Source organism: Saccharomyces mikatae (assembly GCF_947241705.1).
Source record: "Saccharomyces mikatae IFO 1815 strain IFO1815 genome assembly, chromosome: 11".
Classification (NCBI taxonomy): domain Eukaryota; kingdom Fungi; phylum Ascomycota; class Saccharomycetes; order Saccharomycetales; family Saccharomycetaceae; genus Saccharomyces; species Saccharomyces mikatae.
In genome coordinates, this window is record NC_079266.1 from 16,387 (window position 1) to 41,641 (window position 25,255).

The 25,255-nt window shown below is 38.4% G+C and overlaps 9 protein-coding genes across 9 annotated transcripts; 4 read left to right on the forward strand and 5 right to left on the reverse strand.

Moving 5' to 3' along the window:
* Nucleotides 1-435: 435 nt before the first annotated feature.
* SRY1 (threo-3-hydroxy-L-aspartate ammonia-lyase SRY1) lies at nucleotides 436-1,245 on the reverse strand (the record flags this gene model as incomplete). The annotated part of the gene is made up of 1 exon (XM_056223688.1): nucleotides 436-1,245. One exon carries the CDS (start codon nucleotides 1,243-1,245, stop codon nucleotides 436-438), a length of 810 nt encoding a protein of 269 aa, XP_056077681.1.
* A 3,781-nt stretch (nucleotides 1,246-5,026) lies between these two features.
* On the forward strand, nucleotides 5,027-6,877 carry JEN1 (monocarboxylate/H+ symporter; the record flags this gene model as incomplete). Its single annotated transcript, XM_056223689.1, has 1 exon — nucleotides 5,027-6,877. The coding sequence occupies one exon, from the start codon at nucleotides 5,027-5,029 to the stop codon at nucleotides 6,875-6,877; it is 1,851 nt and encodes a 616-aa protein (XP_056077682.1).
* A 1,193-nt stretch (nucleotides 6,878-8,070) lies between these two features.
* Nucleotides 8,071-9,015, forward strand: URA1 (dihydroorotate dehydrogenase; the record flags this gene model as incomplete). Its single annotated transcript, XM_056223690.1, has 1 exon — nucleotides 8,071-9,015. The coding sequence occupies one exon, from the start codon at nucleotides 8,071-8,073 to the stop codon at nucleotides 9,013-9,015; it is 945 nt and encodes a 314-aa protein (XP_056077683.1).
* A 705-nt stretch (nucleotides 9,016-9,720) lies between these two features.
* OXP1 (5-oxoprolinase) lies at nucleotides 9,721-13,578 on the reverse strand (the record flags this gene model as incomplete). Its single annotated transcript, XM_056223691.1, has 1 exon — nucleotides 9,721-13,578. The coding sequence occupies one exon, from the start codon at nucleotides 13,576-13,578 to the stop codon at nucleotides 9,721-9,723; it is 3,858 nt and encodes a 1,285-aa protein (XP_056077684.1).
* Nucleotides 13,579-13,989: 411 nt separating this feature from the next.
* On the reverse strand, nucleotides 13,990-14,598 carry YRA2 (Yra2p; the record flags this gene model as incomplete). The annotated part of the gene is made up of 1 exon (XM_056223692.1): nucleotides 13,990-14,598. One exon carries the CDS (start codon nucleotides 14,596-14,598, stop codon nucleotides 13,990-13,992), a length of 609 nt encoding a protein of 202 aa, XP_056077685.1.
* Nucleotides 14,599-14,849: 251 nt separating this feature from the next.
* Nucleotides 14,850-17,003, reverse strand: DOA1 (Doa1p; the record flags this gene model as incomplete). Its single annotated transcript, XM_056223693.1, has 1 exon — nucleotides 14,850-17,003. One exon carries the CDS (start codon nucleotides 17,001-17,003, stop codon nucleotides 14,850-14,852), a length of 2,154 nt encoding a protein of 717 aa, XP_056077686.1.
* Nucleotides 17,004-17,440: 437 nt separating this feature from the next.
* Nucleotides 17,441-19,312, forward strand: SAC1 (phosphatidylinositol-3-phosphatase SAC1; the record flags this gene model as incomplete). The annotated part of the gene is made up of 1 exon (XM_056223694.1): nucleotides 17,441-19,312. The coding sequence occupies one exon, from the start codon at nucleotides 17,441-17,443 to the stop codon at nucleotides 19,310-19,312; it is 1,872 nt and encodes a 623-aa protein (XP_056077687.1).
* Nucleotides 19,313-19,602: 290 nt separating this feature from the next.
* Nucleotides 19,603-21,057, reverse strand: TRP3 (bifunctional anthranilate synthase/indole-3-glycerol-phosphate synthase; the record flags this gene model as incomplete). The annotated part of the gene is made up of 1 exon (XM_056223695.1): nucleotides 19,603-21,057. The coding sequence occupies one exon, from the start codon at nucleotides 21,055-21,057 to the stop codon at nucleotides 19,603-19,605; it is 1,455 nt and encodes a 484-aa protein (XP_056077688.1).
* A 973-nt stretch (nucleotides 21,058-22,030) lies between these two features.
* UBA1 (E1 ubiquitin-activating protein UBA1) lies at nucleotides 22,031-25,108 on the forward strand (the record flags this gene model as incomplete). Its single annotated transcript, XM_056223696.1, has 1 exon — nucleotides 22,031-25,108. One exon carries the CDS (start codon nucleotides 22,031-22,033, stop codon nucleotides 25,106-25,108), a length of 3,078 nt encoding a protein of 1,025 aa, XP_056077689.1.
* Nucleotides 25,109-25,255: the final 147 nt, after the last annotated feature.

Sequence of the window (25,255 nt, forward strand, 5' to 3'; positions counted from 1 at the left end):
TATTATATAAGAAGATGAGTTATCATCAAATTCTTATCATTAACACTCTGATTTATGTCTGAACCTTTTGGTTTAATATAACTAATCAGCGTGTGTTTTATATACCTCTCTTATATAGATTAAGAAGGAACGACTATTCTTAATTATTACAACTTACTAAACTACTAATTATCAACACTATGGTTTTTGGTCTTAATTATATAATGATTCACTTAATTAAATAGAGGTCACTCCTTTCTTATTAAACTTAGTGATGCCAGAAGCCATATTATTAGAGTTGACATAAGCAGCATTTATTCCCTCCCACATAGCATCATTCTGCCAAAAAATTACATCACATATAGAGGTGTCAGTTCAGTAAAATATAATACCCGTAGAAAAATACTATGGTCTTAGACATACTTTTTACAGAAATGAATTATGTAGGAGTACACGCTAAATAATTGAGCCACCTTCCTTCTCGGCGATTAAGGCAGCATATTTCTTCATGTCTACATTACCTCTGCTTAGTCTTATTCCTATTTTCTCCCCAACGAGCTCTTTCTTCTTCAAGACGGCACCTGCATGTCCTAAACAAGCTGTTGGTCCAACAACTAACTTCATGCGTTCCGCGAGGAAATGCATGCATTCTATTAGCTTTCCATCGGTTACAGTCAAAATATCATCGACATTTTCACGAATAATAGCAAATGTGTATTCTCCTAAATGTTGTGTTTGTGCCTCACCTGCGATAGTATTTGGGGTATCGATGTGAACAACGGAGCCGGATCTGAAGGATTGTTGTCCGTCATTACCAGCTTCAGGTTCCACTCCGAATATTTTGCAGTCTGGAGAGAGGCTTCTAGAGGCAAGTGTAGATCCAGAAAGGAGGCCCCCACCGCCTAATAGAACGAATAACGCATCAAGTTGTCCAACTTCCTCTAACAATTTCTTTGCTGATGCGCTTTGTCCTGCTATAACATCAGGATGATCATAGGGAGGGATTAGAGCAAAACCATGTTTGGCTGCTAATTGACGCCCAATCTTGTCTCGATCTTCAGTATATCTGTTATACTTTGTAATATGAGCTCCGTAACCAGTTGTAGCAGCAACTTTAAGTGTGGATGCATCCTCGGGCATAACAATTGTTGCAGGTACATTTAACAATTTTGCACTTAAAGCAAAGGCCTGTGCATGGTTTCCTGATAAGAAAGCGATCACGCCCTTATTTCTTTCTTCATCGCTTAATTTTAGAACGGCATTCATTGCTCCACGAAACTTAAAGGCTCCACTCGTTGATAATTTTCACAAGGTATATTTCTGCTCCAAGTCGGTCATTAAGTGTACGTGAAGTGAAGACGGGCGTTTTATTCGCATATCCTTCAAATCTCACTGACTTCTAAAACATTATTATAAGTGGGGACGAGCTTTTTGCCTTACTAAATGGAATCAGATATTTCAAAATAGATTCATTTTTGGTATTTTGAAGTGTCCTCATAACTTTTTATTTAAGTTTTTACTGATAAATGAACATAGATTTTTTTTGTATGGCACGTCCTATCTTTTTCTCATTTATCGTACTATTGATCTTGGCTTATGGTAAGAGGCAGAATGTATGGCTTAGTCATTCTTGCGGTATGTGTCATCGGTATCATACTAAAATGAAAAACAGCTGGGTAATAACTTTATAATTATGAAAATTAGCGTAGAAATCTGATACTACTCACACGCAATACATGTACATAGGAACCATTTACCTCGCAAGGCATGATGATGGAGGCAAAATATCTTCAAAAGTAATGTTGGAAGTTTACTAGTTCCCTCAAAGTTGATTGAGTGTGAAAGGCCGTTGCTACTCTCACATCCAAATGCCCGCATCCAAAAGCTTGAATCATATTTAGAAAGTATAGATGTGCCAAACATATCGAAAAGTTCGTGAAATTATGGCACGGCACCCAATTCAAAACTGTTTATTACTTGTAGAAACGAAATATTTCAAGTCACTGAGGTGGGTGTAATTGTTTCTGTACATTTAATTAAGTCACGCTCCCGAACACCAGGACCACGACATCTATTTAGATTTCTGTAACCGAACTTAAAAACTAATTTACAAATGTTTAAAAGATCGTTATCTCATATATAGATTTTGGAACAATTTGATACACAATTCTATTAATGTTACAATTTAAATCTTCATAAATGCATGAATTACCTTGCAGCACTTCCGTTCTTTTAGTTTGAATAGAAAAACAAAATTAAAGGTCTTATTAAGTAAGGGACAATTGATAGACCTGGTATACCATTTAATAACATTTCTGCAGGTTTTGGACTCGGAAGATGTCTTATCACATTGCAGAAATGGTATATCATTATCTGCAACGATATTCTTTACGCGATACGAAATTGATGGCTAATGCACTATGGCAGGCAAGTAGCTTAGGACACAAATCTTGATTACCCGCTCATAATAGCATAAGAGCTTTTCGCCTGGGGAGAACATTACAAGATAACTTTGTATAGACGCAAATTATGAGATCTGTACTTCTTTAACAGATTGTGACACTGGAGCGGAAAAAAGAAATCTAGTACCTGCTGTTTCTCGGAGAAATTCAAATAGTTACATACAAATTTTAGAACGCGACACCTGCACCTTCTTCTTCACGAACTCCAATATTGACACTCATCCGCCAGAACTTTTCATAAGATAGCTTATTCGAAAATACGAAAAATCTGTATAGTTCGTTCTCTGTTAAAAAGTGGATGTTCGGACACACTTTTTTTTTTTGCTGTCGTTTTGCGTCTACACAACTATTTTCATCATTTTTTTTTCTAGCAGGAAACTGGACATTTCCGTCTTGATGTTGCTTGGTGTAAGTTATTATGTTCCTTAATTGTTCTTTATGTAATTATGGGATATTTCTTCTTTTGCTGCACCGTTATTCTTTGATCTTTACACTAATCCATGGAAGGGGACCTCTTATTTCTCCAAAAACAAAACGGATTAGCGCGGCGCTCTAACGTATCTTAAAATGTTGCTAGATTTCCTTATTTCTCGGTTACTTCAACAGGTTAAAATGTTTCTTGAGAGATAACATTTACATGGTTAGAACAAGAGGCAATTTCTTCAAGAATGAAAAAAATGCTGAATTTCCTTTTAACTATATCAATAAGTTTGAGTTTTCTCAAACTTACAGCACAGCTAATGTTGGTTCAAGGCTACCTACCTCATTGACGAGGATGGAGTTTTGTACTTGACACATACTGCAGTCTTGATTATTCCTATATGTGTCTAATCCGTTTACTTTCATTTTTCAAAAGTATCGTATGTAAATCAACACAAGAATGTTATTTTTTTAATGTTGCCTGTAGCGGAAAAATGTAGCTGTAGAAAAAATGGTTTACGGGTTCTACAGAAAACTGTGAATACACGTTAAAGCCCTGCGTACCTTAATAAAAGAACTAGACACTATGAAGTTGGCCATTCAAGTAACTAAAACAGTAAAGGCGGGAGATTTATTAGTTCTTTTTCCTCTTCATGTAAACGATGTTGTGGCATGACAAATAAGAAAACTATTGTGGGAGGTTTACCTTCAAAGTAAGTCATCGCAAAAGCATCCAGCGTGGCGGCTGTCATTATGATGTGTGTAAAATGCTTCAGGTTCATCCTGCAAGGCGTGACCATAGCTTAGCAGCGACGTCCGAGTCAAAGTGACACCACGTGACTCGGGTGGTTCGGTCTGACTCGGGGGAATGGAGAACTTCACATGACTACCCCAACAAAAACCAGAGAAGACCTTGTAGATATCTCCAATTTCTGAGATGCACCCTTTCGTGACACATAGTTTAAGGAAACACGTTGAAAAACCACAACCGTGTTACCCTTATTGACAGGGAAGCCTATTCACTTCCCTGTCAGTCTTCGTACGGGCGGGATTTGTCCTTTACTTTTTGTTTCCGAGATTAATGAATATATAAATGGATCTTTGGTTTGTAGAAGGTATAACAACATAGCAATACAATCACTGTAAGAAAAGACCATCTAAACATTTGCTTTTTTTTCGCAAGTTGCAGCGACTTTAGTTATTGTTTTCTTACTCAGAAGTCTAATCAAGTACCCTTTGGAGTGTGGAACATTGAAAACAATACAATTTGGTTTTATTGAAAGTGCCCCCACCCCCATCCTCCCACACCTTATCCACCCCCACGGTTTTGGCATTCTCATGTATCAGTTCGCAAAATGGGGCTAGCGTGTGCTAGCTTGGGCGGCTAAAATGCCCATAAATTTGGAGAAGTAAATTTGGAGAATTAAATTCCGTGGAGAATGATATATATCGAGAACTCCAATATATTTTTCTTTATGCACTCTTTGGTCGGCCGATATCCGCGTGGGACCCTGACCCCACAATTTACTCCACTAGACCGGCATTTTTTTTCTCTTATTTCTTTTTCCTTCTCGCCCAAGGGAGAGCTGAAAAGGTAGTAAGCCGACGACCGGACTCCAAAAAAAAAAAGGAGACACAGAAAAACATGCAGTGCGTGTTTCCTGCACATTAAAGCGGCAGTAAGTATGCTCGGACAACTCCAATTTGAAATAAACATCATTTGCCGTACATTTGCCGTACATGCTAGCGGACGGGTGTGAGTTTTCAGTGATCGAGGAAGTCATTGAGCGCGGCTTGAAAGTCTTTCTCCATTTTCAATGTTGCCAAGCGAATCATTACCTTCTGCACACCATCCGGATGTCCATCGTCTTTTCACACTAGTGAATTTGTACCCCCCCTTCTGTTGTGATGTGTTAGAGTATTACTTGGTCATTTGGATGGAGATCTAACATGCACCTTAGTGCTAGCTTCCCATAGCACCTATCCTTGGCAAAAAAGCCGCCAGATGAAAGCGTCCTGAAGATGTATAAATAGATGCTAGATCAGTATTGAGAAATGATTCGAAATTTTGTTTATTTCTTTCCCCTTTAAATTAAAGAGGGAATAGAGTAACAAACAACCTTGAAAGAACTCCTTTATAAAGATTGAAAACCGGTACCAAAAAAATGTCGTCAATAACAGATGAAAAAACGTCTAATGAAGAACAGCAACCTGCTGGCAGAAGATTATATTATAACCCTAGCACATTTGCAGAGCCACCTCTAGTGGATGAGGACGGTAACCCTATAAACTACGAACCAGAAATTTACAACCCAGATCATGAAAAGCTATACCACAATCCATCGCTGCCCGCGCAATCGATTCAGGACACTAGAGATGATGAGTTGTTGGAAAGAATTTACAGCCAGGATCAAGGTGTAGAGTACGAGGAGGATGAAGAGGACAAGCCAGACCTAAGTGGCGCATCCATAAAAAGTTACGCTGCAACGAGATTTACATCCTTACTACGTATTCACGAGTTCTCTTGGCGAAACATCAACCCCATCCCTGAACTGCGCAAAATGACGTGGCAGAACTGGAACTATTTTTTTATGGGCTACCTCGCGTGGTTGTCAGCAGCGTGGGCATTCTTTTGTGTTTCAGTATCAACAGCTCCATTGGCTAAATTATATGATAGACCAACAAAGGACATTACCTGGGGGTTGGGGTTAGTGTTGTTTGTTCGCTCAGCCGGTGCTGTTATATTTGGTTTGTGGACAGACAAGTCTTCGAGAAAATGGCCGTACATTACATGCTTGATTTTATTTGTAATTGGACAGCTCTGCACTCCTTGGTGCGACACATATGAGAAATTTCTGGGCGTAAGGTGGATTACTGGTATTGCTATGGGTGGTATTTATGGGTGTGCTTCTGCAACAGCGATTGAAGATGCCCCAGTGAAAGCACGTTCGTTCCTCTCAGGTCTATTTTTTTCTGCGTACGCCATGGGATTCATCTTCGCAATCATTTTTTACAGAGCCTTTGGTTACTTCAGAGAGGATGGCTGGAAGATACTATTTTGGTTTAGTATTTCCTTACCCATTTTACTAATCTTCTGGAGATTGTTATGGCCTGAAACGAAATATTTCACCAAAGTTTTGAAAGCCCGTAAGCTAATATTGAGTGACGCAGTGAAAGCTAATGGTGGCGAGCCTCTACCAAAGGCCAATTTCAAACAAAAAATGGTGTCGATGAAAAAAACAGTTCAAAAGTACTGGTTGTTGTTTGCGTATTTAGTTATCTTATTGGTGGGACCAAATTACTTGACTCACGCTTCGCAAGACTTGCTGCCAACTATGCTTCGTGCTCAATTAGGTCTATCCAAAGATGCAGTCACGGTCGTTGTGGTGGTCACTAACATTGGTGCTATTTGCGGGGGTATGATATTTGGACAGTTTATGGAAGTTACTGGAAGAAGATTGGGCCTGTTGATTGCATGTACGATGGGTGGTTGCTTTACCTACCCTGCTTTTATGTTGAAAAGCGAAAATGCCATATTGGGCGCCGGTTTTATGTTATACTTTTGCGTCTTTGGTGTTTGGGGTATTTTACCAATTCACCTTGCAGAGCTAGCTCCTGCTGATGCAAGGGCTTTGGTTTCCGGTTTAGCCTACCAGTTAGGTAATCTGGCTTCTGCAGCCGCTTCCACAATAGAGACTCAGTTAGCTGAGAAATATCCATTGGAAAGAGATGCCTCCGGAACTGTGATCAAAGAAGATTATGCTAAAGTGATGGCCATCTTGACTGGTTCTGTCTTCATTTTTACATTCTTTTGTGTTTTTGTGGGACATGAAAAATTCCATCGTGATCTATCTTCTCCAGTTATGAAGAAGTACATAAACCAAGTTGAGGAATACGAAGCCGATGGTCTTTCGATTAGCGATGTTGTGGAACAAAAGACAGAATGTGCTTCAATGAAGATAATTGACTCAAACACCTCAAAGCCATATGAAGAGGAGCATATTGAGACTGTTTAATCATTCTTTTTTTTCCTATTCATTGCTTTTTGGGCATTTTCTTTTGTCCGTGTAGCTGCATCTCACATATATTCATATTATGACCTTTATAACATTACATAAAAGAAGTGATAAAACAATCCTTAAAACACTAGACTTAGCTTTCCGAAAGATAACAATGAAAGTAATTTTAGATGATAAGAGATATAAAAACCTTGTTAAAACTAGTAAAACGGCATATTGCTGGATCTTAGAAACTGCAAACTCCAAAAACCATTGTTGAATGAACTTTCTGGCTTACATTTTTTTATTTTTGATAATTAGTGGTTGGTTTACAGAAATAATTGAGAATGAAAGTAGACCTTCTCATGCTATATAAGAGAGGTATATAAGACACACACAAATGAATTATATCAACTTAGAGCAATATAATTGCAATACCTGGTTATTTACTATAAGTTCAATGTAACGCACAACCATTATACTCGCCAGTGTCAAGAATAATAAGTGTTTAATTGCAAACTTTTTTACAGGGTAGTAATAACGCTAGAAAAAAGCTTATCAAAGTGGAAACTGGTGATGCTAAATAACCAATTGCCTCTTCTTCCTACAAAGATTTACTCCCATTCAGAAAGTAGCATTCTTGGATTGAACAGAATATCCCAACTTTTAGTGTGCGCATTAGATTGATTAATGGAAGTATATATGTTCACTATAAGCAAACTTGGTTTGTGAAAAATTCATTGCCACAAAGTTGTCTTGCCTAGAAATCTTCGCAAAAGAAAGTAAGAAGATACCATGCATCACGTTTCTTCAAATGACGGCGGAAAACCAGAGTATATACTTTTAATGCCTATTGGAAAATACATAAAGAAAACATCGGTATATTGGTCGTTGTTTCCCCTCAAGAATATTTATCAATGTTTCTGCCGAAAATCAATCACCCTTCTCAGTTACTAGTATTTACTTCCATTAATTTCATACTATTACATAATTATTGTAACTTCTTTCCATCGGACTTTACCGAAGGTTATTTTTACATCTTCGGCATTTGCCGAAATTTTTTCAAGATGCCCATCACCAAGGAATGAAAAAAGTTTTATACACAGCATACATATTTGAAATGGATATTTATCTTTTGATTCGCAATCTTTGAACCACTGGTAGTTTCAAATAGATATAGAGAACCAGTGAATACACCACCCATACGAAGCATGACAGCCAGTTTAACTACCAAGTTCTTAAACAACACCTATGAGAACCCATTTATGAATGCATCTGGTGTTCATTGTATGACCACAGAGGAATTAGATGAATTAGCAGACTCTAAAGCGGGTGCGTTCATTACAAAGAGTGCCACGACTTTAGAGAGAGAAGGTAACCCTAAACCACGTTATATTTCTGTCCCTCTAGGCAGCATCAACTCTATGGGTTTACCAAATGAAGGTATTGACTACTATTTGTCCTACGTACTAAATCGTCAGAAGAAGTATCCTGACGCACCTGCTATTTTCTTTTCTGTTGCTGGTATGAGCATTGATGAAAACTTGAACTTGTTAAAAAAAATTCAAGATAGTGAGTTTAACGGTATTACAGAGCTAAACTTGTCCTGTCCAAACGTTCCTGGTAAACCACAAGTTGCTTATGATTTTGAATTGACAAAGGAAACATTGGAAAAGGTCTTTGTGTTTTTCAAGAAGCCCCTTGGCATTAAGTTACCTCCTTATTTTGATTTTGCCCATTTTGATATTATAGCGAAAATATTGAATGAGTTCCCCTTGGCTTATGTCAACTCTATCAATAGTATAGGTAATGGTCTTTTCATTGATGTGGAGAAGGAAAGTGTAGTAGTAAAGCCAAAGAACGGTTTCGGAGGTATTGGAGGAGAATATGTCAAACCAACCGCGCTCGCTAATGTTCGTGCATTTTATACTCGTTTGAGACCTGATATTAAAGTTATCGGTACCGGTGGTATCAAGTCTGGTAAGGATGCATTTGAGCATCTTCTGTGTGGTGCTTCTATGCTACAAATTGGTACAGAATTGCAAAAAGAAGGCGTCAAGATTTTTGAACGTATTGAAAAAGAACTGAAAGACATAATGGAAGCTAAGGGTTACACATCCATAGACCAATTCCGTGGGAAGTTGAACAGTCTTTAATTATCTAAATTCGTAGAAAAAAATGGGATAGGTTATGGAGACCGTTAAGATATATATACCTTTACTTTTATGGTTATATGATGTCAAAGGTAGTTGATAGATGTTATTCCACGATTTTTTACTTGGTATATTCATATCTAGCAATATATATTGCGGCCTGAATGTGGTTTAGTATATGATAGTGGTGGTTTTTTTTACTCTAAAAATATTCATCCATTTAAATTTATTATTTCGTTTAAAAAGTTTGTTTAAATATCTGTATCTCAATAAACCACTTCATTATTTGAACAGTGGCATTAATATATGCTGATAAAAACGTTTACATTGTTACTTTTATTTCACTTATATGTAAATAAAGGGTTTTTGAAGCTCAAAAGAGTTTCTGTTACCGAGTATGGACTAAAGATAAAAATCAGCTTCTAAATGGTAAGAAAGTAACTTTGACACAATAAACTTCCGCTAACTTTGGAAGGCGAAATAAAGCAATAAGCTTGTATGCATATATGTATTTGTGTGATATTTTCCACAGTTATTTCTTCTATATGCTTTTTCGATAAAGTTCTTGTTTATTATTTTGACAGCTCCAAAATGCTGTTTGATATCTGCTTTTACATATTTATATTATAATGTTTCAGTTTCCTTGCCTACACATTATAGTGGGACTCAATGCTATTCGTTCTTAAATAGTTTTCAAGTGAAAGTTCTTTACTTTTTGTATTCTCCAAATCCCCCGCCACCAGGGGTTCTGATGATGAATCGATCACCAGGCTGTGCATAGATAGTGTTTTTACCACCGACATTGATCAAAGCACCGGTGCTGTGTCTTACCCATAAATTCTCGCCCCGATGACCATCTTGTCCTCCCTTTATACCATGAGGGGAAATCACACGACGTTCTGATAATATAGATGCTGTTACAGCTTTACGAAATTGAACGTCCCTGATAACACCATTTCCACCAGAATATTTACCTTTACCTCCAGAAGCTCTTCTGATTGAGAATTCTTTCAACAAGACAGGGTACCTTCTTTCAAATACTTCACTGTCTGTCATTCTCGTATTTGTCATGTTCGTGTGTACAGCGTCGGAACCATTCCAACCACATCCTCTCCATGAATCTGCACCAGCCCCAGAGCCGCCACATATAGTTTCATAGTATCCAAAGCCTTTGATTTGTTTACCAGTCTTTGTATCAATACTACCTCCAGTTCCAAACGTAAAATTGTTACAGTCACCTTGAGAATCGGCCATGATATTAAATGTCTTTAAGATTACATCAGTCACTCTTTGAGAAGTTAATACATTGCCCCCAACAACTGCAGCACCAGACCGAGGGCTCAGAAGAGAACCGGGAGGAATTTTGATTGTTAAAGGTTTTAAGCAGCCTTGGTTTAGAGGAATATCTTCGCCTACTAGACAACGCAGACAATAAAGAATCGCGGAATTCGTAATAGCTTCTGGTGCATTCAAGTTGCCATAAACTTGCGGAGATGTACCATTGAAATCAAATACATATTTCTCCTTTTCAGGATTCAAATCTACTTGAAGTTTTATTAAGCTTCCATCATCCAAAAGATCTTCACCAGAAAATTTGGTTGTACCATAATGTTCAACTATTTTAGCCAACATTATTTTGATGGATTCGGATGCATTTTTCTGGATTGCAGCCATGTATTTCAAGATTGTAGCGAGATCATACTCTTTGGTCAAGGAGCCAATCAATTGTATCCCTTTCGTGTTCGCGGCAACTTGAGCTTTTAAATCACTTATGTTGTCACTAAATCTTCTTGAACCAGAGCAGCCTGGGTATTTACTTGGATCCTCAACAAACAGTTTATAAATTAGTTCTTCCTGGAAAACTCCCTCTTTCACTACGAATTCAGAATAAATTGCAGTTCCTTCTTCGTACAATTCCTTAGAATTCGGTGGAACTGAACCGGGTAGAGTACCTCCAATATCTGCATGATGGGCTCTCGAAGCAACATAAAATATCAATTCACCTGTCGAGGAGAAAGAAGGAGTTATAACTGTTATATCTGGTAAATGAGTACCACCAATATCCGGATGATTTGTTATCAAAACATCACCAGGTTTTAATTTACCTTCCCACAATTTTGCCTGTGCAGATATGCAAGTTGACATTGAGCCCAAATGAACAGGTACATGAGGAGCATTGGCCACTAAATTTCCTTCAGAGTCAAACAAAGCGCATGAGAAATCTAATCTCTCTTTAACGTTGGTTGAAACAGACGTTTTCCTTAATTGCGTACCCATTTGAAGGGCAATATCCATAAACCTGTGACTGAAAATGGACAAGATGATTGGATCAATATGGAGATCATTTCTTTCAGAAATAATTTTTTCAGATTTTTTATCGATCTTGATATATATATGAGAGTTCAAAATAGTTGCTTGACAGTTCGGAAGAATAATGTTTGTTTGGGTGCCGTCAGCAAGTATAGCTGGACCATCGATAATTGTTCCGGTAGAAACATCATCAATTTTGAATACTGCAGTGTTAATCCATCTATCGTCAAAATATACTTTCTGAGTAAAACTGGCATCCTTTGATGCATCAGCTTTTCTGAAATGAGAGATCTCCCTTAATTGCTCGTCAACCGTTTTCTCTTTCCTAACGCCTGTTTTACCAATTGCTCTTATCCTTATATCATCAATTATGATCTCTTTATCATCGAACGAAAATCCAAACTCTCTTTTATGAGCTTTAGAGAACCATTTTGTAAAATTCCAATCATCATCATATTTTTGTAATATCATCAAACTGGTTTCAGTACCCTCATATCTCAGATTTAAGTATTTTTCTAAGACTATATCTTCTTGAGAAAACGACTGAGACAAAAGATTTTCAATTGAATTTTTAGAAAGTTCTGAAAATCTCTCTTTAACCTTCAAGATGGTCTCTGGGTCACTCAAGATAAATGAGCAAGGTTCTTGGTTTTCTTCAATAACATCTGCTAAAAATATACCGTAAGCGGACAAAATAGAAGAATATCTATGTATTAAAACAGTATCAATGCCCAATGAATCGGCAACAGCTATAGCGTGTTGTCCACCAGCTCCACCAAAAGAGACTAGCCGATGTTGAGATACTACGTGCCCTTTTGCTTCGGTAATAGCCCTCACTGGTCTTGCCATACATTCATTGGCTACTTTTATAAAACCATAGGCAACCTCTTCCATAGTTAAATTTGAACTGAGATCCTTATTGATGATACTAGTCAATTCTTCAAATTTCGAAGTAGTGGTTTTCAAATCAAGTGATTCGTCCTCATTGGGCCCAAAAATTTTAGGGAAGAACTCGGGAACTAAACGGCCTAGAAAGAGATTAGCGTCTGTGATAGTTAAAGGCCCGCCTTTTCTATAGGCTGCAGGACCTGGATCTGCAGTTGCTGAATCAGGGCCCACCTTAAATAAGCCATTCTTCCATGATAAAATAGAACTTCCTCCAGCGGCTACTGTATGGATATCAAGTTGAGGAGACTGTATTATGATTCCTGCGGTAACGGTCTCAAAAACATGTTCTAGCCTCCCGTCACCATACCTACTGACATCAGTAGATGTACCGCCCATATCAAAACCAATTAAAGGTATGTTATTCTTTTTATCAAAGCATGTACTGGAGTAACCTATTACACCACCTGCAGGCCCAGATAATATTGATTTCAAACCAGAAAATTTTTCTCCATCCACTAAGCCACCGTCAGACTGCATAAATTGAATATGAGTATCTTCAGCGTGGTTTAAGCCTGCGGAAATGCTATCTAAATATTTCTTGATCACTGGAGTAAGGTAGGCGTCTGCAACAGAACTATGAGCTCTCGGTAAAAATTTTATCATTGGAGAAACTTCAGATGATAGCGACACATGGGAGAAACCAATGCTTTTGGCAATATTACCAATAAGTCTTTCATGGTCTGGAAAAGTGTATGAATGTAAAAATGCTACCGCAATAGACTTGATTCCGCTAGCATAAAGTACTTGTAGAATAGACCTTACGCTTGACTCATCTGGTTTCTTGATAATCCTTACCATTTCGCCACTGTTACCTTCTACGATACCATCCTGTTCATTAGGAGATGACTTGGTAAAATAAGGGTCTTCCGAGAAATCCTCTAAGGTAACCCTTTCATCTATTTCAACTACCGTGTCATATAAGGGCGCTACCTTCATTATATTAAGGTTGAAGATGTCTGGTCTGGTTTGGTCCCCAATCAACAATGAATCTTTAAAACCTTTGGTAGTAATGAAGGCACAACGTTCACCATTTCTTTCCAGAGCACAGTTTGTAGCTAAAGTTGTCCCCATTCTTAAACTTCTCACATTAGAAATGTCTAAAGGAATACCACGTGGAATTGTCTTGTGTTCAAGCACTTCTAAGAGGCGTCTTATACCTTCAAGAGGAGCATCTGGATAATTCTTGGGATCCACTGACAAGAGCTTTATAACAGTGTCGTGTTCTTGTTTGTCCGTACCAATATTCCCCACACAATCTGTGAAAGTTCCACCTTTATCAATAGCTATTCTTATGTTTCCTTTTACCATTATATATCGAGAGGGTATATTCAGCTATTCAATGCTCACAATTTGTGGTTTGCAAGAAGTTAGCTCTTTTTTTCAGTTTTTCTCTTTGAGATTATATAATATTTGAGTTTACTTTATCTTTCTTCTTTTCAGTGGTGGTATTATTGCGATCGTGCTCAATCGGAAAAGCACCTGATATGGGACAGGCAAAACGCTCATTGAGATAAGCTATGCAAGTCATGTTTAAGAAGATGTATTGTTCTTTTCCATGGCTATAGCGATCAGTAGAACCTTAATCTTTTCTATTTACTCGAAACTGAACATGGATTGTTTAGGTAATAATCAGTGTTGAAAACTTCATATTCTACTGATTGGTAAAATAAAACACAACAGAAGAGACTATAAAGAAAATATACGTAGATACAGAGTTGCTTATCCTTTCATGTAAGCATCCAATTCAGCATCCAGAGCTTCAACAGAAGTTGGAGTGTTATTTTCACGGCCCTTGCTCTTTTTAGAGACTCTGCTGGGCTTTTGGCGATAATGACTTCCCGGTCTACCTCTACCATATTCCTGGTCTCCTTTCTTGCGACGGTTGTGTAAACTAACTCTAGATTGCTTTCTTTGCGGTTGGTAAATTTCCACTACGATTTTGGCGCCATTCAATTCATGTCCGTTATAAAGTTCCACAATCTTTTCCATTAGTTCTGGATCTTCATATTCGTAAAGACATGTACGATCTTCTTTATTGTCAAAAATTTTCGAAAAAGTTGGTGGCCCAAACTCTTTAAACATATCATCAAGGGTGTAATCGGAAACGTCTAATGGGATCTTGGATATTCTAATTCTCTTGGGCAAAGGAGATTCTTCCTTTTGTCGATGAAAATGTTCATCTGATCTCAATGCAGGATCTGAAGATGCGAACCCCAGTCTAGGGCCCAATTCATTTCTTAAATCTCTTCTGCGGTATCTTGTTACCTTATGGTTAGCTGAGCCTTCTGTGTGGTCATTTCCAATAATTTCATCAAATGCTTTATCCATTGCAAAATAAAGTAAGTTAAATTGTCCTATGAAAAGTATTCTCCGCGTTTATCGTTTCAGCTGTCAATCTTTTCCATCTATTGACTTGGCGGTACTCAAAATGACCTTTATTCACTCTTTTTCATTTCACGATATATTCCTTGCCGAATTTAACAGAAAATAGCGGTAATATAGAAGACAAAAAGAACACGAAAGAAAGATTATTTGTTTATATAGAGGGAAAGGTATTTTATGTAATCGTTGTGCATGAATTAGAACATATCGTCAAAAAGATCCTTGAATCTTGGCACGTTTCCATAGCTTCTCTTCACGTTCCCAAGCCAAGTTACAGAATTGGCAAACTGTCTTAACGTAGGCTCGACAGTAGCCAGGTTTCCGTAGGCCATGGCAAGTCTATATGCGGCTTCTTCACATTCTTGATATTCTTCTAGCGGTCCATATTTGGTGTTTATGGCGTCAGCTATAATTGGGAGAAGTTCCAAATCAGAGGTTTTTCTTATCACAAGAGCTGAATAGTTGAAAATTAAGGTCGAAACAGCAACGGCCAAATTCTGTGACTGTTTCGCAGATGCTTCCGAAAATTCGGTATCTACAGTTTCAAAAATTGATTTATAGACTTGATTTGATTGCAGTAGTTTTAACCCCCATTTTTCATTCTTGAAACAATTCACCAAGATACGCACAGTCAGCATGGCCAATATGATATTCTTATTACCCAACCCTTCTTCAATGTAATCCTTGATATCTGAAGAATACGGTAATCTTTTCACGATCAATCGTACAATGTCGTATGCAGGAGTCTTGATTTCCCACTTGGATCTTATCGTGTTAGCAAATGACAGTAACAATTCCCAACTTTCATCGATGTCGTGTAGTGCGCCACCTATTTGGGCCAGAATTTCATCGTCGAAGGTCTTCTCATTAGAATTGATTTTCACAATTCCATTGAAAATAGTATCTGGGTTGAAGTTGTCCATAACAAGGTACTGCCTGACAGGAAGGATTTTCATGGTACCTGCTGTTGAAGATGATGGTACAGAAGAGGAAGTATTAGTGTTTCCTACCTGTTGATCTAGTGACACACCATTTGTATTCTTAAATATGAACTGCACCACTTGATCTCTATAACTCAGTGGCAGTTCATAGCGAGCCAAAAAATCGTCAGCCGCTGTATATGGATTATCGTTGACATTGAAAGGCAATTTCAAGGGAGGTTTCCCATCCTCAATATCCACGTCAAAGACATAGTCGTATGGTTTACCCTCAAATTCAACCTTTTGGTCGTTTCCAGTAGCACCTGCACCGACGACATCACCAACCTTTTTCCATGATGAATTTGAGAATTGATGAGCCTCTATAATACCTTGGGGTGATTTAACCACCACTATTTGACCCTCCTTACTTCCTGGAGATTCTAATATTTGGTAAGGTGACAATTTAGACTCATCGAATTCCATTGTCTTCGAGCTTATAGTAGATTTCTCCACCTGCTTTGATAGTTCATTTATTTCATCTTCTGTGGCCCATCTTGATTTATCTTGTGAGAATATCCTAACAAGGTTATCACTGCTTCCAACAACAATATCCCCGTTTGGCATAGAATCGACAGACCAAATGGAAATGGCAGGAAGTGTAATGACCTGCTTCAATGAACCATCCTCCTTGGACCATACACGGATCGACCGGTCTTCGCCGCAGCTTACAATATCGCCGTTGGGCAATAATTTGACACAATATACAAAGCTTTCGTGGCCTTCGTATGTCTTTAATACCTTGCCTGTATGAATATCAACCAATTTTATAAGGCCATCATTAGAACAACTAATAAAATGACCATCATCCACCATAGCCAGGTGCCTCACTACATCGTTATGAATTCCGGTAAAGGTTTTGATCACCTTATCGTTTTGCCATAGCTTGATTGTCTTATCCGCAGAGGCAGTCAAGAACTTATTTTCGGTCAAGGATACAACTTTGGCATCCCATACAGAGGCACTGTGCGCTTGCAAATCGTAAACCAACGACCCGTCTTTCCAAACTTTCGCAGTTTTGTCCCAACTACCGCTTACCACAATGCCATCTTGGAAACACAAACTACAAACGTTCCCTTCATGGCCAATCAAGGTATATAATGGATCCTCCCCTAAGGTGGCAAACAAGGGCACACCGTTGATCATAGTGTCCTTCCCGCCAAAAAGTAATAGCTCTTTTTCGGAATCATAACACACACTATTTAAGAATCCGTCGCCTTTGTAAACTACCGTATCTTTCCACTGATCGTCCTTAGTCCACAAACGAACTGTTCCATCCCTCGAAACACTGGCAATTTTCGAATCATCCACGGCTACCACATCTCTGACGTCCTGGTTGTGACCTTTAAGTGTTGCACTCAATTGATATGACATACTCAATATCTGCTATTTCCAAGTTACCGTACACGCCAATGTTTTTATAATAAGCCAATGCATTAGCCTCCCTTATTACCAGCATATTAAAATCTCATTTGATTCATTTTTCGTGGTCCTGAACGAATGTGAAAAATTTTGAAAAACTCGCAAAGAAAATGCCAAGGTGCAGCAGTTTCCTCGACGTCCAAGCCTCGGTCCTATTGTTCTAATAACTTGCAGACTCTTTAATATTTCAAGTAGACACACATATACGTAGAGACACACCACTGTATTACTACTTACCGACTGCCAGTTCGTTGCCAGTTTATTAAGTTTGAGAAAGGCAAGATAAAAATATCAAATATTTAGATAAGGAAATAGGAGAAAGGGTTTGAAATCACATTCCTATAATAAGACCAAATAATATTTATATACGCGTTTATCTTCTTTCAAACATGACAGGTCCAGTAGTGTATGTTCAAAACGGGGACGGTATCTTCTTTAAAGCTGCTGAGGGAAAGGGAACTAATGATGCAGTTATTCATCTGGCCAATCAAGACCAAGGTGTTCGTGTCCTTGGAGCAGAGGAGTTTCCAGTTCAAGGTGAAATAGTGAAGATTGCGTCCTTGATGGGGTTCATCAAATTGAAATTGAACAGGTACGCCATTATTGCGAATACCGTGGAAGAGACTGGTAGGTTTAATGGCCACGTTTTCTATAGAATCTTGCAACATTCTGTGGTGTCTACCAAGTTCAACTCGAGAATCGATTCTGAGGAAGCCGAATATATCAAGTTGCTGGAGTTACATTTGAGGAATTCCACTTTTTATTTCTCATACACATATGATTTAACCAATTCTTTACAAAGAAATGAAAGAATTGGGTCCGCAGCCAACTGGAAAACTGCTGATGAGCGATTTTTTTGGAATCATTACTTAACTGAAGATTTGAGAAAGTTTGCTAATCATGATTCTAGAATTGATGCCTTCATACAGCCTGTTATATATGGTTATGCCAAGACAGTTGACACAGTTTTGAATGCCACTCCTATTGTTCTTGGTTTAATTACCAGACGTAGTATATTCAGAGCAGGTACAAGATACTTCCGTCGTGGTGTTGACAAAGATGGAAATGTTGGCAATTTCAACGAAACTGAACAAATTCTACTTGCTGAGAATCCAGAAAGTGAAAAAACACATGTTTTCTCTTTTCTGCAAACGAGAGGGTCTGTGCCAATATATTGGGCGGAAATCAACAACCTAAAGTACAAGCCAAACCTAGTTCTTGGAGAAAACTCATTAGACGCCACCAAAAAGCATTTTGATCAACAAAAGGAGTTATATGGTGACAACTATTTAGTTAATCTAGTTAACCAAAAGGGCCACGAATTACCCGTTAAAGAAGGTTATGAATCTGTGGTGCACGCATTGAACGATCCAAAGATTCATTACGTATATTTTGACTTTCACCACGAATGTCGCAAGATGCAATGGCATAGAGTGAAATTGTTAATTGATCACCTGGAGAAGTTAGGTTTGTCTAATGAAGATTTCTTTCATAAGGTTATAAATTCTAATGGTGTAACTATTCAAATCCTCAATGAGCAACATTCCGTCGTAAGAACAAATTGTATGGATTGTTTGGACAGGACAAATGTTGTACAATCAGTTTTGGCCCAATGGGTCTTACAGAAAGAGTTCGAAACTGCCAACGTTATTGATATTGGAAACACTTGGGAAGAGAATACGCCATTGCTAACTTCTTATCAAAATTTATGGGCTGATAACGCTGATGCAGTTAGTGTTGCCTATTCAGGTACTGGAGCCTTGAAGACCGACTTCACAAGAACTGGTAAGCGTACACGTCTAGGTGCGTTCAACGATTTTTTGAATTCAGCGTCACGTTATTACCAGAATAATTTGACCGATGGCCCAAGACAGGATTCGTATGACTTGTTCCTTGGCGGGTTCAGACCACACACTGCTTCCATCAAGTCTCCATTCCCTGATAGAAGACCAGTTTATATCCAATTAATCCCAATGATCATTTGTGCAGCCCTGACCGTACTAGGTGCTACAATTTTCTTCCCAAAGGATAGATTTACCAGTGGTAAAAATTCTCTGTATTTCACAGGTGCGTGTATCATATTAGCGCTTTCAATCAAGTTTATGTTTAAGAATGGTATTCAGTATGTCAACTGGCCTAAATTAGTGGACGTTGGATTCTTAGTCGTTCATCAAACACATGATAAAGAACAGCAATTTAAAGGCTTGAAATATGCACAGAGTCCTAAGTTTTCCAAACCAGATCTTTTAAAAAGAGATTAATGAGTTCCGTATATGATAAAATGATGATTATCTGTAAATCTAAAACTGAAAATATGATGAAACATGAAAAAAAAAGTGAGTGAAAAAATATAAAGGATAAAAAAATAATTGCCTGCCATGGAAAAAAGAACAAGTTGCTCTTTTTATTTTATCTCTCTCATGGTTATATTTATATACATATATCTTTGCATATACATATATCTTCTAAAGGCTAGTCTAATATACATGAAAGTGTTCATTCTTACTGCGCCTAGTGATCTTTTACCTATGGGACGTTGTATGAGTTTCAATCACTCGCATAATTCGTGAATGAACTTCTTCACGTTCGTTGATTTCATTAGGGCTTCACCCACTAAAAATCCATGGACACCCTCTTTCTTGTATTTTTCAGCATCTTCCTTTGTGGTAATTCCCGACAAAGCAATTAAAAGAACATCCTTTGGAGTAGATTCTATCAAGTTACTTGTGGTATTCAAGTCCACGTTGAATGAGTGTAGATCCCTATTATTGACACCTATAACTTTAGCACCAATATCCAAAGCCCGTTGTAATTCATCTTTCGAGCTTACCTCCACAAGAGGCTCCATGTTTAACTCTTTACTGTACTCGTACAGCTCTTTTAACAAGGGTTGGGATATCATCTTAACTATAAGAAGGACGGTGTCAGCTCCCGCTAATCTTGCTTCTAGAATTTGATACTTGCTGAAGATAAATTCTTTTCTTAGAACACAAGGTCTCTCATTAGAGGGAAATTTCAAATCTAGAATTCTTCTTACATTTACTAAATCCTGTAGTGACCCATGAAACCAATGGGGTTCGGTCAATACGGAAACAGCAGAGGCCCCAGCCTCTGCATACTTCAAGGCCTGTTGGGCAGCGATGGCTTTTAAACAAATAGGTCCCTTTGATGGAGAAGCACGCTTGACTTCAGCAAGAACGACAGCTCTCATTTGGGATGATGACAATACAGCATGGAAATCCTGTACCGGTGGAGCTAAACCTAAATCATAGTTTGACTGCAAGTCTTGAAAAGTGAAACCTGGTATTTTTGATTGCTCATTAACGTCTATTTTACGTTGGGCGTAGATACGATCTAAAATAGAGTTGGAAGGAGATGATCCGTTTTCCTCCCAGGTTCCCCCATTAATGGTTAGAATATTTCTGATCATGAGATGGCCTTCTTCGGTCAAGATAGATTCCGGATGAAACTGTACACCTTCTACGGTATACTTCTTGTGTCTCACACCCATGATAATACCATTTTCGGTGCTTGCAGTAACCTTCAAACAAGATGGCAGGGATTGTTCGGTACCAGCCAAAGAGTGGTATCTGGTTACAGCAATACCTTGAGGTACGTTTTTAAAAATTCCACAGTTGTCATGAGAAATTGGGGAGGTCTTACCATGGACGATCTCACCAGCATAGGCGACCTCACCACCAAAGACGTCGAACATGCACTGCTGGCCCATACAGATCCCAAATACAGGAATCTTCCCAGCAAAGTATCGGATGCAGTCCCTTGAAATACCAGAATCGGTCTTTGGGTGGCCTGGCCCAGGCGAAATAAGCACTGTGTCGGGACTTAGAGCAGCAATTTCGGGAACTGTAATTGCATCATTACGGTAGACGCTGACTTTTGCACCCTCTTGGCACAAGTACTCGTAGACATTCCAGGTGAAGGAATCGTAGTTATCAATTAGAACTACATGCTTGTTAATTGGATTGGTTGTAGCGTGTACAGACATTTTTATGGGTGAGTTGTACTGTGCAAATCTTAAATTATTTGATAATGTCTTGAAGGCAGACACAGTTCTTGTAAAATGTTCCGCGTACCTTAATATCTTTTATGGACCTGGATGAGTCAACGATCCTCTGCTGATCCATTAATGATTATTACAAGACCGTTTCCGTCGAAGGTGATATGTAATCAGGTAGAAAGCCAAGGCAGGTTGCGTTGTGAAAGACATAGTACTGATAGGCATAACCTTCTACGTTGACAAGGTAAGAAAACATGTTACGTGCAGTGCACCATCAGCACACGCTGATGAAATACTGTCTACAGTGTAACGCTTGCTGTACTTCTTCTAAGCCCTAACAAAAAATAATCTAAAAGCCTGCAAGAAAGTCGAAAATGTGAAAAATATGGGAAAAAAAAATCAATGGAGTATAAAAGGAAGGAAAGGATAAATTGTTACTCTGCACTTATTCAGAATGGGGCAAAGAAGATATCACTCTTGTAAACAAAACAGCGACTAGCGTGATCATGAGAACACCAAGGCATGTCCGGTCCAGCTGGAAAGCCACGCCTTGGTGTTTCTTGTATATTCGTTCGCTTCACTGGTGAAGTGATTGTAACATGATGGTTATATCATGGAGTGGATTTGTATGATGAGGAACCAGATAGGGACAACAGATTTCAAGTGACGAGGAACATCTTTCAAAGCCCAGTTTTTAGTAGAGCTTAGGGCGCCTTTACTGACTATCCACTCCTTCTATAACCTCAATCTTGCCTTCTCGTGACTGTATATACTAATGTAGTAGGTCTTACTACTGTTTATTACGTTTGCTTACGGTACAATTTCGTGAATTGTGACAAAGGGCAGGGTGGCAAAAAAGGTAAAGAAGGGCTAAAAGGTAGGATGAGCAACCGCCAATCGATAACTTAAGTTAGATAAACATTAAATTAGGTAGCAAAGCAAAGAACATATAACTATATCTATGAGCAGCAATAACAGTGGTGTTTCTGCCGCCACGGGAGAGATCGATGAAAGTCTTTATTCTCGTCAACTTTATGTGTTGGGTAAGGAAGCTATGTTGAAAATGCAAACCTCCAACGTGTTAGTTCTCGGGTTGAAGGGGCTAGGTGTTGAAATAGCTAAAAACGTAGTGTTGGCGGGTGTGAAGTCCATGACCGTTTTCGATCCTGAACTGGTTCAATTGGCAGACTTGTCTACCCAATTTTTTTTGACCGAGAAGGACATTGGTCAAAAGAGAGGTGAAGTGACCAGAGCCAAGCTGGCGGAGTTGAACGCATACGTCCCGGTTAATGTGTTGGATTCGTTGGATGATGTCACGCAATTGAGTCAATTCCAGGTCGTGGTTGCCACAGACACTGTTTCTTTGGAGGATAAGGTGAAAATCAATGAATTCTGCCATTCTTCTGGCATAAGATTTATTTCCTCGGAGACAAGAGGATTATTCGGTAATACTTTTGTAGATTTGGGTGATGAGTTCACAGTGTTGGACCCCACAGGTGAAGAACCTCGTACCGGTATGGTTTCAGATATCGAGCCTGACGGAACTGTAACCATGTTAGACGATAACAGACATGGGTTAGAAGACGGAAATTTTGTAAGATTTTCTGAAGTGGAAGGTCTAGATAAGTTGAATGACGGAACCCTTTTCAAAGTTGAGGTTTTGGGGCCGTTTGCATTCAGAATTGGGTCAGTTAAAGAATTTGGCGAGTACAAAAAGGGTGGTATTTTCACCGAAGTCAAAGTACCACGCAAAATCTCATTTAAGACTTTAAAACAACAACTTTCTAACCCTGAATTCGTTTTTGCAGATTTTGCCAAATTCGACAGAACGGCTCAATTACATTTAGGGTTCCAGGCTTTGCACCAATTTGCCGTTAGACATAACGGTCAGTTGCCGAGAACAATGAATAATGAGGACGCCAACGAATTACTGAAATTGGTTACGGATTTATCCGCTCAACAACCAGAGGTTCTGGGTGAAGGCGTAGTTGTTAATGAAGATTTAATCAAAGAGCTTTCTTACCAGGCAAGGGGTGACATTCCCGGTGTTGTAGCCTTCTTCGGTGGTCTTGTCGCACAAGAAGTGCTAAAGGCTTGCTCTGGTAAATTTACTCCGCTAAAGCAATTTATGTATTTCGATTCCTTAGAATCACTACCAGACTCTAAGAATTTTCCAAGAAACGAAAAGACTACACAGCCAATAAACTCTCGTTATGATAATCAAATTGCCGTGTTTGGTTTAGATTTCCAGAAAAGGATTGCCAATTCAAAGGTCTTTCTTGTTGGATCCGGTGCAATTGGTTGTGAGATGTTGAAAAATTGGGCACTTTTGGGGCTTGGTTCCGGTTCTGATGGTTATATTGTTGTTACGGATAATGATTCAATTGAGAAATCTAATTTGAACCGTCAATTCTTATTTAGACCCAAGGATGTCGGGAAGAACAAATCTGAAGTGGCTGCAGAGGCCGTATGCGCTATGAACCCTGATTTGAAAGGCAAAATAAATGCAAAGATTGATAAAGTGGGGCCTGAAACTGAGGAGACATTCAACGACTCGTTTTGGGAAAGTCTAGATTTTGTTACCAATGCTCTAGACAACGTTGACGCAAGAACATATGTGGATCGTCGCTGTGTGTTTTATAGAAAACCACTGCTGGAATCTGGTACACTAGGTACTAAAGGTAATACTCAAGTTATCATTCCAAGACTGACTGAATCATATTCTTCTTCTAGAGACCCACCGGAAAAGTCTATTCCATTGTGTACTCTACGTTCGTTCCCAAATAAGATCGATCATACTATTGCCTGGGCTAAATCTCTTTTCCAAGGTTACTTCACTGATTCCGCTGAAAATGTTAATATGTACTTGACGCAACCAAATTTTGTCGAGCAAACTCTAAAGCAAAGTGGTGATGTAAAGGGAATTCTAGAATCAATTTCAGATTCGTTATCCAATAGACCATACAACTTCGAAGATTGTATCAAATGGGCAAGATTAGAATTTGAAAAGAAATTTAACCATGATATCAAACAGTTATTATTCAACTTCCCAAAGGATGCAAAGACTTCCAACGGGGAACCATTTTGGTCAGGTGCCAAGCGTGCTCCAACACCATTGGAGTTTGATATCTACAATAACGACCATTTTCATTTTGTTGTAGCAGGCGCTAATTTGCGCGCATTCAATTATGGTTTAAAAAGTGATGACCTTGATTCTAAACCTAATGTGGATGAGTATAAGTCTGTCTTCGATCATATGATAATTCCAGAATTTGTTCCAAATGCGAATTTAAAGATCCAAGTGAACGATGATGATCCAGATCCAAACGCAAATGCTTCTAATGCTTCTGACGAAATTGATCATCTGGCATCATCTCTCCCAGATCCTTCCACTTTGGCAGGCTTTAAATTGGAACCTGTAGATTTCGAAAAGGATGATGATACCAATCACCACATTGAGTTCATAACAGCTTGTTCTAACTGCAGGGCTCAAAACTACTTTATTGAAACAGCCGATCGTCAAAAAACCAAATTCATTGCAGGCCGTATTATTCCTGCCATTGCAACAACCACTTCTTTGGTTACTGGTTTAGTTAATTTGGAATTATATAAACTGGTTGATAACAAGACGGATATTGAGCAGTACAAGAACGGTTTTGTTAATTTAGCTTTGCCATTTTTCGGTTTTTCAGAACCAATTGCTTCACCAAAAGGGGAGTATAATAACAAGAAATATGATAAAATTTGGGACAGATTTGATATCAAAGGAGATATCAAATTAAGTGAGTTGATTGAACATTTCGAAAAAGATGAAGGTTTGGAGATAACAATGCTTTCATATGGAGTTTCTCTGCTATATGCCTCGTTCTTCCCTCAAAAGAAACTGAAAGAAAGACTGAATTTACCAATTACTCAATTAGTTAAATTGGTGACTAAAAAAGATATTCCAACGCACGTATCTACAATGATTCTAGAAATTTGTGCAGATGACAAAGAAGGTGAAGATGTTGAAGTACCATTTATTACTATTCATCTATGAGTAACTAACTAACCAAAAAAAAATTCAAGAATATATATCAACTACAACCAGTATAACAGTATATATCACGTATATATATATATGTATGACTTTTCACAACCCTTTTCTTTGGTAAAAAGAATAATTATTATTATTACAGCTGTTTTT